The sequence below is a fragment of the Urtica dioica genome, chromosome 11 (assembly GCF_054948205.1).
Source record: "Urtica dioica subsp. dioica isolate 48M chromosome 11, U.dioica_male_clone48M_v1_H2, whole genome shotgun sequence".
In the NCBI taxonomy this organism is placed as follows: domain Eukaryota; kingdom Viridiplantae; phylum Streptophyta; class Magnoliopsida; order Rosales; family Urticaceae; genus Urtica; species Urtica dioica.
This window is the reverse complement of record NC_142766.1, coordinates 17,078,154-17,091,991: the sequence shown is the minus strand read 5'-3', so window position 1 is coordinate 17,091,991 and position 13,838 is coordinate 17,078,154. Positions and strand designations below refer to the sequence as shown.

The following is a 13,838-nucleotide window of genomic DNA, read 5'->3' as shown; positions in this document are numbered from 1 at the left end:
ACCATCTTCGTTGGATAAAGAAAACGGAAATGCATTTGAATTTTCACTTTCCAGATAGTTGGTCAACGCAAGAAAAAGATTTTCAGTGATTTTTAAGCGATTATATACTTCGTCGTACAGCACAGATCGGCTCAGCCCAAAGCCAATAGAATTATATTGCACGGCCTCGTGTAGGTATTTGATCACTTAAGTCAACACACCGTGACGTCAGTGTGACGTTGGAGGTTGGAGCCGAAACATTTTTGATGTTACTGTTGAACTGTGTATTCAAAGCCTCATGTAAGCAAGAATATTTCTAAAGAAGACAAACAAGAGAAGCAACAACGAGTGTCTTTTGCAAGCATGTTTATTTTTGTACTTATTTTCAAATCCTGGATTTTCATATTAAATGGACTAAAAAGTCTCACTATCTCTCGAAAAAAAACGAGCACTTATATTGATGGATACTCTTCGAAAACAATAAAACTAAAAATGTAAAAACTATGAATGTTCTACATGTTCTTTTTTTTTTGTTATGGATTGTGATCTCCTTATGTCATGTTTCTCTTTCGTTCTCCATGTAACGACGCAATTGATAATGACAAAGTTATAATTTGACAAAGTCTTCTAAGAAAGGACCAAGAAAATTGCTCATAGATAATGCAGTTTCTGAATTTGTCTGGCGCTACACGATATCAACGAGACGTGGCAAAAGTAATAATAAGCAAGAAAGCAATCCAGTATATACACATTTATGGAAACATGTTAATCCATGATCTTGCAAAATTGTGTCGACCAAATCTCCCATGTTTTAACAATGCAAACCATTGAGTAAGCATTATTCTGTGAGAGACACCAAAAATATACACTGTACATCTTAGTACATACAGAGAGGATGTGATGGGATTGGTTTCTACTTTCGGACGAATTTTCTCTTTTCGACGTCGCGCACTGTTCATCAGCCGAGTTCCACCGTGGAGCCTCGAATGTTCTTTACGACACTACCAAGAACAAAAATTTATATATTTACCATCAATTAGATCAATATAGTGTGAGAATGATATTTGACAGGATTTCTATCTTTAGAGTGCTTACATTCCATTGTTTTTTAAACGATACAATCAATTGATATCACAACTAAACTCTATTTATTTTTACTTTTAATGGCATGGACAGATAGTGATGCTAAAAATGATGTACAGAAAGAAAAAAGATGAAATTTTTACCTGCTTCAAAGTTTACCCTCTCGCCGGTAGAGAAGAGATTGTAGAAAAGAGCAGCAGCGAGGTACAAGAACGATGTGAGCAACAAAAATCCTTGGAAAGAGCCCACTAATTCAACAAAGAAACCCGCACCGACTGTTCCCACAATTGCAGCCAATGTCCCGGCCGTATTTGACATTCCTAGAATAAATGTAAATATAAAGTTGTCATTACATTGGTGAAAGTTTTTAACTACAAGGGGACTCGTACGATTTGTCGTCCAATCCAATCCAAACCATTGTATAAGTTGTCATTTATGTTCTTACTACCCAACACAGTAACCTTTTCAGCGTACACAGTCATTATTAACCGTGCAAGGGGTGATATAATTTAATTACGAATAACAATATCTCAATGCTATATCAGTCGAATCACAGTTTATGTAACTTTACCATGCAGTACACCAGAGTATTGAGGAGCAATCTCCTGAAAAGAAAAAGAAAGAAAATTGTATGTTAGAACGTTAAAGAGAGATTAATTGGTTCAACAATTCCAAAGTTTTTAACATAATCAGTAGAACCTGGAGATTCACAAGGAAACCAGAATGACTGAAAGCTTTCAGCCCAACGGCCACTGTGAGCCAAGCTGATGCAACTAATGGTGTTTTTGCTGTAGTCAAGCCGATAAGGGCTATGGCAGGACCAATAAAACCAATCGACTGAAGAGAAGGAACGACAGTATCAGTATATTTATAGAACTCTTGGGCCATGACAAATAAATATATTAGCTCTTTTTCAAATAAAAAAAAAAATTAGATTCCCTGGCAAAATATAATTAATCAGGTTGCACATTTCACAATTTTTTCAAGTCCTTGATGAATACGTACGATAATAAAAGTTCCATGTCCTTAATGGGTTTCTATTTCTTATGAACCAGAACGAGAACAATATACTTATATAAACAAAAAAAGGTACTTCAATTGCGTTCTATCACAGCTAAACTTCAAACGGCAAGTTTTTTATATTAGCTCATATTAAATATCTTTTCCCCTTCTGGAAAAAATCATTGAATGCACATCAAAGGTAAATAATTTAGCATCCAAATAAATAATGGCATGCGCATCAATGTTGACAATAAATACTACAACTTTTCATACGAAACATACCTGCATGATCTTACGAGTTAAAGTGACCGTTGTCCCATTTCGTATCAAATTATCCGACCACAAGCCACCAACATATCCCGTGACAGCCATCACACTCCATGGAACGGCACTAAACCATGCTGCGTGTCTAAGGTCAACATGATACACCTAAAGAGTAATTCATTTGAAATTTTAATACAGCCTGATATTATTACCACTGACTGCAGATAATAATAATAATCACGATACTTACGAAGTTAAAGTATACTGGCATCCAGGAGAGAATAACAAAGAACCCCTGCAAAATTTTAGAGAAACAATTACTTTAGAGGCATACGAAATTATCACTATGACCAGCATTGCCCGTGATTGCAGAATAAAATATATATTAGAGCATTTTTACCCATCAACTTTAGGACCATCTCAAAAGTAAAACACTAGTTCAGGGTGATTCTGTATTACCCAGCTATGCATAGCGTTTGCAACGATTAGGGACCACGTTGGCATTTTCGAAAGAAGCCGCCCGAAAGGAGGTATCACTTTGGTCGCCTTGGCCTTATTATCAACCAAAAAGGGCTTCTGCTTTTTGCTTGATATGTAATCCAATTCATACTTTGAGATCTGATTATTTCGGTCAGGGGTACTCGACGTTGCAGACAGCCATACTAACACCCAAAGAAACCCAGACAAGCCAAAAATCACAAACGGGCCGAAGATCCCGCTCTGCGACATGAGAATCGGAGACAGAGTGAGCCCGATCGCGCTTCCGAGCTGAAACCCTCCCATTGCGATCCCCACGGCCCTCGCTCTCTCTGTCGGAGGAAACCACCTGCACGCAGAGAGTCCAAAATAAAAATTTGAATAATCACCACGGGATTCAATCTCGTCACTGAGCAAATGATTTTTTCGCGATTGATAAACACCTTGCTACCATGTTGTTCATGCAGGGAAGAGCGACACCTTCCGCGACCCCAAGCAGAGCTCTCACGGCGAGGAGGGCCCACAGAGAAGTCTCGGCGGCCCATGGAGTGAGAAATGTGGCCATAGACCACAAGGCAACGCCCCAAGCCATGACCGCCTTGCCTCCATAATAGTCCACAAGAGTCCCTCCAGCTATTGGAGATACCAAGTATCCCCAAAGGAAAGATGACTGTCATGAGTTTCTTAATATGAGTACATGTAAGTTCAACATAAGCTTCGGTTTCTAAATATCTTTAACGATGCAATATATTTCCAGAGAAGTTTTGACCATGAGGTAACAGACTACTCAATTTGAAAACATAATCAGGACCGTCTGAGAAAACCAAAAATCATAATAAATTATGGGGCACAAATGGTTTTTCACCTTTATAAATATTCAGAACTAAGATCGTACCTATAGACCTTAAAACCGTGACAGCAACAAACAAACGAGAATTCAAGAGAAACGTAGACTTGATTATATGGCTCATTATGATTGAACTAAAAAGTACAAAATCGAATATCAAGAACAAATGAGAAAATCACTCGCTAATCGAACCAACAACCGAACCTGAACGATGCCAGCGAAGGACTTAGTCCAACCATGGGAGTGAGACAAGGGAACGATCGCGACGGACATGACAACCCTGTCGGCGTTGCAGAGCAAAAGAGCCAAAGCGAGCATCGCCGCCACCTTCACCCTCTCCGACGTGATGAACTCTACAAAGCTCGGCGCCTCCGCCGATTCGACGTCCTCGGAGAACGACCCGAAGCGAGCTCCGTTCGACGAAACCCTAACCGGCCCGATTCGAATCCCGCTCGAGAAGCTCAGGGTTCCCGGTCTTGGCGCGGACGAAACGCCGGAGAAACGGCCCGGCCTCTGCGGCTCGGCGGCGCAGCGAGCCGAGAGCCGAGGCCTCAGAAGCCGAGACGGCGATAGTAAGCGAAGGTGTATTAATGGTCGGTGAAGAGAAGTCGCAGAGTCCATTTGGGCGAGAGAGAGTGAAGAGACTGCGATAGCGATACCACCGAGAGAGGATTACAGTGGCGGAGAAAGAGTCTCGCGGGAATAGAATCTGATGAATTTCCCAAAATACCCTCTAGACTGATGGAGATGGGTTGGAATTCGTAGGGGTATAACTGAGAATTCGGTATTCATGGTTTAATTTAATCGCTAGTGGGTGGGTGACGTCAGCTTCCCGTGTTTATCTAAAATCTGAAAAACGTTGTTGGGAGTGGGACGTATAGCACGGCGTCGTTTTGTACTGTGACAACATATTTAAGTTCATCCTCTTTATCGTGACAAAATCATGCGTAAAGATTTGATTCTCAACAGCAAAAGCTAAAGTAGTTTCAGTTGTGTATTATACAAGAAAAGCATGTAAATATCAGTGGAATTAGACCACTATAAAAATTTACGACACGTGAATAAAAAGAAAACATAAGACTTGATTCAATCCAAGAAAAAAAAGACATAATTACAAATTTACAGGTCAATGTATTGTTTTTGTGTGTGTCGATCAGAGTTTGCTGGCGTGTTTTCCGAACAGCGAGTGTCTACCTTCAGCGATAAGCTCTCCGGTGAGCTTGTTCTTCATGAGCACCGAAGTCCCTGAATACCCTCCTTTTCGCCCCAAAAGCCTTCCCGTGATCTCCAACTCATCCTGCCATTTTCCCAATCTAACATAAATCCTAAAATAAAAAGGTTATTGAGAGATAATTAGAAAGAACATACGTCGAGGTAAGCAGAGGAGAGGAATGAGATCGACATATCGACCGAGACACTCCTCGGAAGTCCCTCCGCGTGGGTCAACGCGCCTCCGACCTCGTCCACCAGATTCGCGATCGCTCCCGAAGCCAATTTCCCGTTCCTGTCCTGTTCCAATTAATAAAATTAGCGACGGAGATTCGCCGACCGAGTTTGGGGATTTCGCTTACGGTGAGTCGAGGAGGGACTTTGAAGGCACAGACGACGAGTCCGGGCTCAACTCGGCCGACTCGGATGCCTCTCAGCGCGAAGTCCTCGTAGAAGCTGCGTAGACCGCCAAGATAGCCGCCGTGATGACGTGGCGGAGGAACAGCGATTCGCGAGACGAGCTCCGAGTCTTGTTTGCTTAGTCCTAGGAATTCCTTTGCCTTGTCCATTGGATTGTGCTTCACCATCGGCTTTGAAATTTGATCCTTCTGCTTCGCGACGAAGAGAGAGAGAGATTGTGTTCGAGTCCATATTTGAAGCTATATGGGCTTGGAATGCTTTGGTCCATCTTAGGTTAGAATGTGTGCATTGTGTCGGGGCTAAAGGGATTGAAAATTACTTGAGTCATTTCGTTATGAAAACTTGTTTTTTCGAGAATACTTCGCTTATCGTTCTTATTTTGAGAATGACTCATTTTAGTATGAAAATACCTTGTTTTTATATAAAAAAAAAATAAAAAATAAAAAATAAAAAAACAAATTATTGTTAATAGTTTTATTAGATTTTTTTTGTTATTTTCATTAGTGGTTCATAGAATAACACATTTATACCCTGTGTTTTAGTGAAATGTCGAGTTTAACCCTCGGTTTTCAAAAATGTCGGGTTCATACCCTCTGTTTAACTAAAATGACGAAATTTTACCCTATGTTTAACTAAAATGACGAAATTATACCATGAAATGAATAACAGCGTCACAAATCTCTCTTTCATTGATATTAACTCTTATATAAGAAAAACCAAATCAAATCTAAATCAGTGCCCTAACTTTCAAATTCTCAATTTTGAAATAAAAATAGCCTTAAATTGAAATTAAATAATAAAACTCATACCTCCTAAGAAATGACTTCATTCCGTGTTCGAATTGTAACTCTAAATCCTGGATTCTCTGTTCGAATATGCGATTTTGATGACTATCAACTATCGATGTTTACCTCTTTGCCTATTTCTGTGTTCTTCACGATTAAGAGATTGTTGTTTATTTTTTTAGTTTTTAAGTAAATTACATATATGGCGCGAATGAATAAAGATAATTGGTGTTTATATATAAATATTATAGTCAACGTCAATGAAAAGTCAATAAAAAGAATATTCGTGACACTGTTGTCTATTTCAGGGTATAATTTCGTCATTTTAGTTAAACAGAGGGTATAATTTCGTCATTTGAGTTAAACAAAGGGTATGAACTCGACATTTTTGAAAACCGAGGGTTAAACTCGACATTTCACTAAAACACAGGGTATAAATGTGTTATTTTCCCTTAATAATATTTAAATCTGGATGCTGGAAGTTAACTAATCGATCTGTTTCGATCCTAACCAAAATAAGTATTACATAACAACAAAATGAAAAAAATTATAAACCAAAATCAATAAAAAAAAAAAAAAAAAAACTTTATTGGCTTTAGTAATTACATAATTATAAAACGGATATTACTATTTAGAGCCTAGCATATATTACAAGGAGACATAATTAATACTTTATTCATTATTTTCCCTAAAATTTAGGTTATATTCTTGACTTGAGGAGAGAACAAAGGGATTTATAAAAGATAACGCCATAGTTGAACTTTATAAAAGGAATTCTTAAAAGATAACTCTTACGACAAATTTTTTTTTTTTTTTTTTTAATATTTGGAATCACTCCCTTTACTGTATAAAATTACTTTTCTGTATAGAATCATTCCCTTTGTCCAATAATTTTGAGAGGTTTCTGGCATTGATTTTTTTTTTTTTTTTTTTTTGTATAGTTACGTGAATCCTATTTCTTGTAAAATCTGAGAAGAGAGCAATGGTTTGTATTTCCCGAGTTGTATTGTATATGACCAATTTTATTCAAGCCTCTGTAGTTCCATGTTCCGAGTTTCGAGTGTTTTTGGCTCTCGGCTACTACTCTCAAGCTGAGAGCCTTTCTTATATTGAGTTTATATTAAAAAAAAAAAAATCAAATGATTGTTCATTGCAATATGTTAATAGAAAAATGAAGGATCGAACATAGTCAACAATGATCTTATTTACTCAAATTAATAAAGAAGCCAGTAGGTACACTGCGCACTATGTGTTCTGTAAATTGCCAAGTCAATATTGCACGTATTTTATTTACATTTATATATTTTCAAAATCATTGACTCAAGTTTGATTATTGAGAAATTGTCTTATTTGTCACAAATTTCATAACATTTTCTCACTTTCCACCAAAACATTAATTTGTCCCAAAATGTCACAATTTATGTCAACAATATTGACATTTATTTTTGCCTTTCACTATGACATCTCGGTGGCATGTTGAGAAAAATTAGTGTTTTGGTGGAAAGTGAGAAAATGTTATGAAATTGATGATAAATTATTCAATTTCTCTGTTATTGAGGGTCAGAGTCCCCAGTTCTTATAGTGGTTCATCTACATTACATTCATGGCACGTAAAAGCTCATAGTCAAATCAAATAGCACACTTTTCCAAAAACACAAATAAAAACATTCAACGAAATGATGTCACAACAACCATATGACTTTTAATCCCAATTTTATTCGAATAACATTCATCACAGAAGTAAATCAAATCAATCTTTCTTACTAAAACTATTTTAAAATATATCACATAACTTGTATTTTGATTATCATGGGATTGGGATTTGTAGTTGTTTGTCTATTTATTCGTACATCGTTAGTATGGTTTGTTTTGTTGGGTGAAAAAAAGGCTAAAAAGTAAATTAAGAAGAACTTATCTACACGTGACACAATTTATTTATTTATGTATTATTGGTGCGAGCGAGACGCATTATTTAGAAAAAACATATCACGGTCTTTGCTTTTTTTTTTTTTTTTTTTTGTAAGCTCTTATCTTAATTATACACCATCCACATTCCAACTTAATGAATCAGCAATAAAAGAAATCACATGAAACATCAAACTATTTTCATTTGAAAGCTATAGGCTGATTAAATAAAACTGGGACCACATAACAGCTTTAATAACACCCCACCGAAACATCTGATTCTAATAAAAGTTCACATTTACATACATTGTAACTAATCAAATTGGTCAACTGTATAATCTTTCACTTGTAGACTTGTAGTAGACGAAGAAAAGAATAGCACAAAGGAACGAATGATATGGTTATAAATTGAATATTCCAAGAAAAAATGACCTTATTATTTTAAATAATAGAAGAGAAAACACAAAAAACACATTATTGTGGATATCGATGGCAATCGTGGCGTCGTATTTGGGGAGTGAGTGAGTGCGTGTGAGTGTGAAGGAAGTTGGGTTTTGGCATTTTGCTTAGTGTCGTTTTCTGTCTTCTTCGGGCCCTCTTATCAAACATGTTATGGCCGATAATCTCTCTTGCCCTTCCATACCATACTATTCCATACTTCCATTTTCTTGATGCCGTTTTATTTTTCTTTGCGCATATAAAATTAAAATCTTTTTCGAGCCATTATTTTGCAACCAATTGCCAGAACCATCCAATTTGACAAATGAATACTTGCTAACGCCTTCTGGGGGGATATTCCTACCTGTAATTATTCAATTTAATTGAAACCACGTGTGTTTTTGTTTTTAGGTATTCACTGATACATTTGTCATCTATTACAAAGAAAGTACTAGAATGAATACTATTTTAACTAAAAATAAATTTATAGTGTTACAAAGTTATTTAATTTAAAATTTTGAATTTTTGTATTTGATTTTTGGAAAATATTATATATATTCTTCGAGTTTTATCGTGTTGCATACTTTATATCATCAATTTATTGTGTATTACTTATGTGTTTTTAACAAATTAGTTATGATACAAATCTATTTTATATATTGAGTACTTTTTATAATTTTTGGCTTGCATTGTTTTTCCAAAATTCTATGTCTATTATGGGTTATTTGAATATTAAAAAAAACCTAAAAAAAAAAACAACAACAACAACATTAATAGACTCAAACTTGTTTGGAGCAAGTGGTAATGCTACTTCTTCTCTTACACGAAAAACGTGGGGATTGAATCCCATTCTGGAGTATGTTTATGTGGTAGCATATTAAATTCGTATATTTGATTGGTCTCACGTATTTTTGTATATATCAGTTCTTGCTCTTGTATCATTGACTAATAAAGTCCTCCCTAAAAAAAACATTTATAAACAACTACAAAGTCATCATCGTCGAAGAAGACGAAGGTGCCTTCACTAGAGCAGGTTCGGGCGTCACACATACGAATAAAGCATGAGGTTTCTTGACACAAGGCATTGTGAAAGGACCCCCGTAGGTCGAGTCATCTATGTCACCACTCGTGAATTCGTCATCGCTCGGCTCTTGACCTTCCAGGATGACATCTTCAAAGGACAATTCCAAATTGTCGCGTCCCGATTGATCAATTGTAGCTCTACGCTAACGATATCTCTCTCTCTCTCTCTCTCTCTCTCTCTCTCTCTCTCTCTCTCTCTCTCTCTCTCTCTCTCTCTCTCTCTCTCTCTCTCTCTCTCTCTCTCTCCGTATTTGTGAATTTTGACTTAGAATAAAATATATTATAGTCTTATGACATTTAGATATTTTATTGATTAGTTAACAACCCTAGATAGTCAATGTCATTAGATGACCTCCCTCACCACAAAACTTGGCATCCCCTGCTCTTCGACGTCATCAAAATTCTGACGATTTTGTTTTTTTGTATCGCGCCTTTGACGCCGATGCCAGCCCGTTCAGGTCTACGATCAAGTCTGTTAGTGGACACCATTCTTTAACGAGTAATCATGCTGTCGCCGAGATGGCATAGGTGGTGGATGAATATGACGAGTAAGAGAATGACGAATGCGGACGCGTTGCATGAGACAACAACCAGTTTTCTTTTGTTGGGACTGAAATCTTGGGAGCCCAAATTTGTGAACCTTTTTCACTTACTCCCAATGGTTTGAAAGCTTCAAAATCGAATGTTGAATTACTAGTCTTATGACCTGTAATAATAAACTCACGCTGCTCAAGTTATCACAAATCTTACATCTTGCGACGAGTATATAACCCCATTATTTGTCTTCATCTCTATCCCTGCCATTTCCATTAGCGTTATAGTTAACTATTACTAAAACTTATCAATTTGTGAGCGACCAAGTGTTCGAGTGTACTCTATGTTTGTTGGCCTAAATAAGTACAACTATAACTTCCATGTTAAGACGTACCTTGTTAAATTTGCATAGCAAATAACTTGGTTTAAGTATTGTAACGAACACTCTCTTACATTTAAACAACGATAATATAATGAGTAGTGATGTGGTATGTAAGTTATTTTTATTTTATTATTTTCCTAAACTATGAAACCCTATGTCTATCTACGAAAATCTATTATAAAATTGAAGTATGCAAATTGTTCAAGTCTCAAGCAGAGCTCAAGCAGAGCTCTCACGGCGAGGAGGGCCCACAGAGAAGTCTCGGCGGCCCATGGAGTGAGAAATGTGGCCATAGACCACAAGGCAACGCCCCAAGCCATGACCGCCTTGCCTCCATAATAGTCCACAAGAGTCCCTCCAGCTATTGGAGATACCAAGTATCCCCAAAGGAAAGATGACTGTCATGAGTTTCTTAATATGAGTACATGTAAGTTCAACATAAGCTTCGGTTTCTAAATATCTTTAACGATGCAATATATTTCCAGAGAAGTTTTGACCATGAGGTAACAGACTACTCAATTTGAAAACATAATCAGGACCGTCTGAGAAAACCAAAAATCATAATAAATTATGGGGCACAAATGGTTTTTCACCTTTATAAATATTCAGAACTAAGATCGTACCTATAGACCTTAAAACCGTGACAGCAACAAACAAACGAGAATTCAAGAGAAAGAACATACGTCGAGGTAAGCAGAGGAGAGGAATGAGATCGACATATCGACCGAGACACTCCTCGGAAGTCCCTCCGCGTGGGTCAACGCGCCTCCGACCTCGTCCACCAGATTCGCGATCGCTCCCGAAGCCAATTTCCCGTTCCTGTCCTGTTCCAATTAATAAAATTAGCGACGGAGATTCGCCGACCGAGTTTGGGGATTTCGCTTACGGTGAGTCGAGGAGGGACTTTGAAGGCACAGACGACGAGTCCGGGCTCAACTCGGCCGACTCGGATGCCTCTCAGCGCGAAGTCCTCGTAGAAGCTGCGTAGACCGCCAAGATAGCCGCCGTGATGACGTGGCGGAGGAACAGCGATTCGCGAGACGAGCTCCGAGTCTTGTTTGCTTAGTCCTAGGAATTCCTTTGCCTTGTCCATTGGATTGTGCTTCACCATCGGCTTTGAAATTTGATCCTTCTGCTTCGCGACGAAGAGAGAGAGAGATTGTGTTCGAGTCCATATTTGAAGCTATATGGGCTTGGAATGCTTTGGTCCATCTTAGGTTAGAATGTGTGCATTGTGTCGGGGCTAAAGGGATTGAAAATTACTTGAGTCATTTCGTTATGAAAACTTGTTTTTTCGAGAATACTTCGCTTATCGTTCTTATTTTGAGAATGACTCATTTTAGTATGAAAATACCTTGTTTTTATATAAAAAAAAATAAAAAATAAAAAATAAAAAAACAAATTATTGTTAATAGTTTTATTAGATTTTTTTTGTTATTTTCATTAGTGGTTCATAGAATAACACATTTATACCCTGTGTTTTAGTGAAATGTCGAGTTTAACCCTCGGTTTTCAAAAATGTCGGGTTCATACCCTCTGTTTAACTAAAATGACGAAATTTTACCCTATGTTTAACTAAAATGACGAAATTATACCATGAAATGAATAACAGCGTCACAAATCTCTCTTTCATTGATATTAACTCTTATATAAGAAAAACCAAATCAAATCTAAATCAGTGCCCTAACTTTCAAATTCTCAATTTTGAAATAAAAATAGCCTTAAATTGAAATTAAATAATAAAACTCATACCTCCTAAGAAATGACTTCATTCCGTGTTCGAATTGTAACTCTAAATCCTGGATTCTCTGTTCGAATATGCGATTTTGATGACTATCAACTATCGATGTTTACCTCTTTGCCTATTTCTGTGTTCTTCACGATTAAGAGATTGTTGTTTATTTTTTTAGTTTTTAAGTAAATTACATATATGGCGCGAATGAATAAAGATAATTGGTGTTTATATATAAATATTATAGTCAACGTCAATGAAAAGTCAATAAAAAGAATATTCGTGACACTGTTGTCTATTTCAGGGTATAATTTCGTCATTTTAGTTAAACAGAGGGTATAATTTCGTCATTTGAGTTAAACAAAGGGTATGAACTCGACATTTTTGAAAACCGAGGGTTAAACTCGACATTTCACTAAAACACAGGGTATAAATGTGTTATTTTCCCTTAATAATATTTAAATCTGGATGCTGGAAGTTAACTAATCGATCTGTTTCGATCCTAACCAAAATAAGTATTACATAACAACAAAATGAAAAAAATTATAAACCAAAATCAATAAAAAAAAAAAAAAAAAACTTTATTGGCTTTAGTAATTACATAATTATAAAACGGATATTACTATTTAGAGCCTAGCATATATTACAAGGAGACATAATTAATACTTTATTCATTATTTTCCCTAAAATTTAGGTTATATTCTTGACTTGAGGAGAGAACAAAGGGATTTATAAAAGATAACGCCATAGTTGAACTTTATAAAAGGAATTCTTAAAAGATAACTCTTACGACAAATTTTTTTTTTTTTTTTTTTAATATTTGGAATCACTCCCTTTACTGTATAAAATTACTTTTCTGTATAGAATCATTCCCTTTGTCCAATAATTTTGAGAGGTTTCTGGCATTGATTTTTTTTTTTTTTTTTTTTTGTATAGTTACGTGAATCCTATTTCTTGTAAAATCTGAGAAGAGAGCAATGGTTTGTATTTCCCGAGTTGTATTGTATATGACCAATTTTATTCAAGCCTCTGTAGTTCCATGTTCCGAGTTTCGAGTGTTTTTGGCTCTCGGCTACTACTCTCAAGCTGAGAGCCTTTCTTATATTGAGTTTATATTAAAAAAAAAAAAATCAAATGATTGTTCATTGCAATATGTTAATAGAAAAATGAAGGATCGAACATAGTCAACAATGATCTTATTTACTCAAATTAATAAAGAAGCCAGTAGGTACACTGCGCACTATGTGTTCTGTAAATTGCCAAGTCAATATTGCACGTATTTTATTTACATTTATATATTTTCAAAATCATTGACTCAAGTTTGATTATTGAGAAATTGTCTTATTTGTCACAAATTTCATAACATTTTCTCACTTTCCACCAAAACATTAATTTGTCCCAAAATGTCACAATTTATGTCAACAATATTGACATTTATTTTTGCCTTTCACTATGACATCTCGGTGGCATGTTGAGAAAAATTAGTGTTTTGGTGGAAAGTGAGAAAATGTTATGAAATTGATGATAAATTATTCAATTTCTCTGTTATTGAGGGTCAGAGTCCCCAGTTCTTATAGTGGTTCATCTACATTACATTCATGGCACGTAAAAGCTCATAGTCAAATCAAATAGCACACTTTTCCAAAAACACAAATAAAAACATTCAACGAAATGATGTCACAACAACCATATGACTTT

At 36.2% G+C, this 13,838-nt stretch overlaps 3 protein-coding genes across 4 annotated transcripts; all 3 read right to left on the bottom strand.

The window, feature by feature from the left end:
* Positions 1 to 626: 626 nt before the first annotated feature.
* On the bottom strand, positions 627 to 4,335 carry PHT4;3 (phosphate transporter 4;3). Of its 2 annotated transcripts, none has more exons than XM_089602175.1 (9): positions 3,857 to 4,335; positions 3,249 to 3,475; positions 2,788 to 3,154; positions 2,579 to 2,623; positions 2,347 to 2,493; positions 1,762 to 1,899; positions 1,634 to 1,667; positions 1,206 to 1,382; positions 627 to 980 (listed from the first exon to the last, which is right to left on the bottom strand). In XM_089602175.1, exons 1-9 carry the CDS (start codon positions 4,271 to 4,273, stop codon positions 973 to 975), a joined length of 1,560 nt encoding a protein of 519 aa, XP_089458301.1. In that variant the 5' UTR covers positions 4,274 to 4,335; the 3' UTR covers positions 627 to 972. The 2 variants fall into 2 exon arrangements, with proteins under 2 accessions (XP_089458301.1, XP_089458302.1); XM_089602176.1 differs by having other exon boundaries at positions 3,249 to 3,438; positions 3,857 to 3,985.
* Positions 4,336 to 4,698: 363 nt separating this feature from the next.
* Positions 4,699 to 5,626, bottom strand: LOC149381796 (uncharacterized). The gene is made up of 3 exons (XM_089602125.1): positions 5,224 to 5,626; positions 5,021 to 5,161; positions 4,699 to 4,949 (listed from the first exon to the last, which is right to left on the bottom strand). Exons 1-3 carry the CDS (start codon positions 5,446 to 5,448, stop codon positions 4,806 to 4,808), a joined length of 510 nt encoding a protein of 169 aa, XP_089458251.1. The 5' UTR covers positions 5,449 to 5,626; the 3' UTR covers positions 4,699 to 4,805.
* Positions 5,627 to 10,940: 5,314 nt separating this feature from the next.
* Positions 10,941 to 11,718, bottom strand: LOC149381795 (uncharacterized). The gene is made up of 4 exons (XM_089601428.1): positions 11,295 to 11,718; positions 11,092 to 11,232; positions 11,032 to 11,039; positions 10,941 to 10,950 (listed from the first exon to the last, which is right to left on the bottom strand). Exons 1-4 carry the CDS (start codon positions 11,517 to 11,519, stop codon positions 10,941 to 10,943), a joined length of 384 nt encoding a protein of 127 aa, XP_089457554.1. The 5' UTR covers positions 11,520 to 11,718.
* Between the last annotated feature and the right edge of the window lie 2,120 nt (positions 11,719 to 13,838).

What these genes read in the sequence shown, in the direction of transcription:
- LOC149381796 (XM_089602125.1), bottom strand. Translation starts at nt 5,448, where the DNA reads ATGGTGAAGCACAATCCAATGGACAAGGCAAAGGAATTCCTAGGACTA. An exon ending in AAGTCCCTCCTCGACTCACC is followed by an intron (nt 5,162 to 5,223) that starts GTAAGCGAAATC and finishes TAATTGGAACAG; the next exon opens with GACAGGAACGGGAAATTGGC. An exon ending in TCTCCTCTGCTTACCTCGAC is followed by an intron (nt 4,950 to 5,020) that starts GTATGTTCTTTC and finishes GGAAAATGGCAG; the next exon opens with GATGAGTTGGAGATCACGGG.
- LOC149381795 (XM_089601428.1), bottom strand. Translation starts at nt 11,519, where the DNA reads ATGGTGAAGCACAATCCAATGGACAAGGCAAAGGAATTCCTAGGACTA. An exon ending in AAGTCCCTCCTCGACTCACC is followed by an intron (nt 11,233 to 11,294) that starts GTAAGCGAAATC and finishes TAATTGGAACAG; the next exon opens with GACAGGAACGGGAAATTGGC.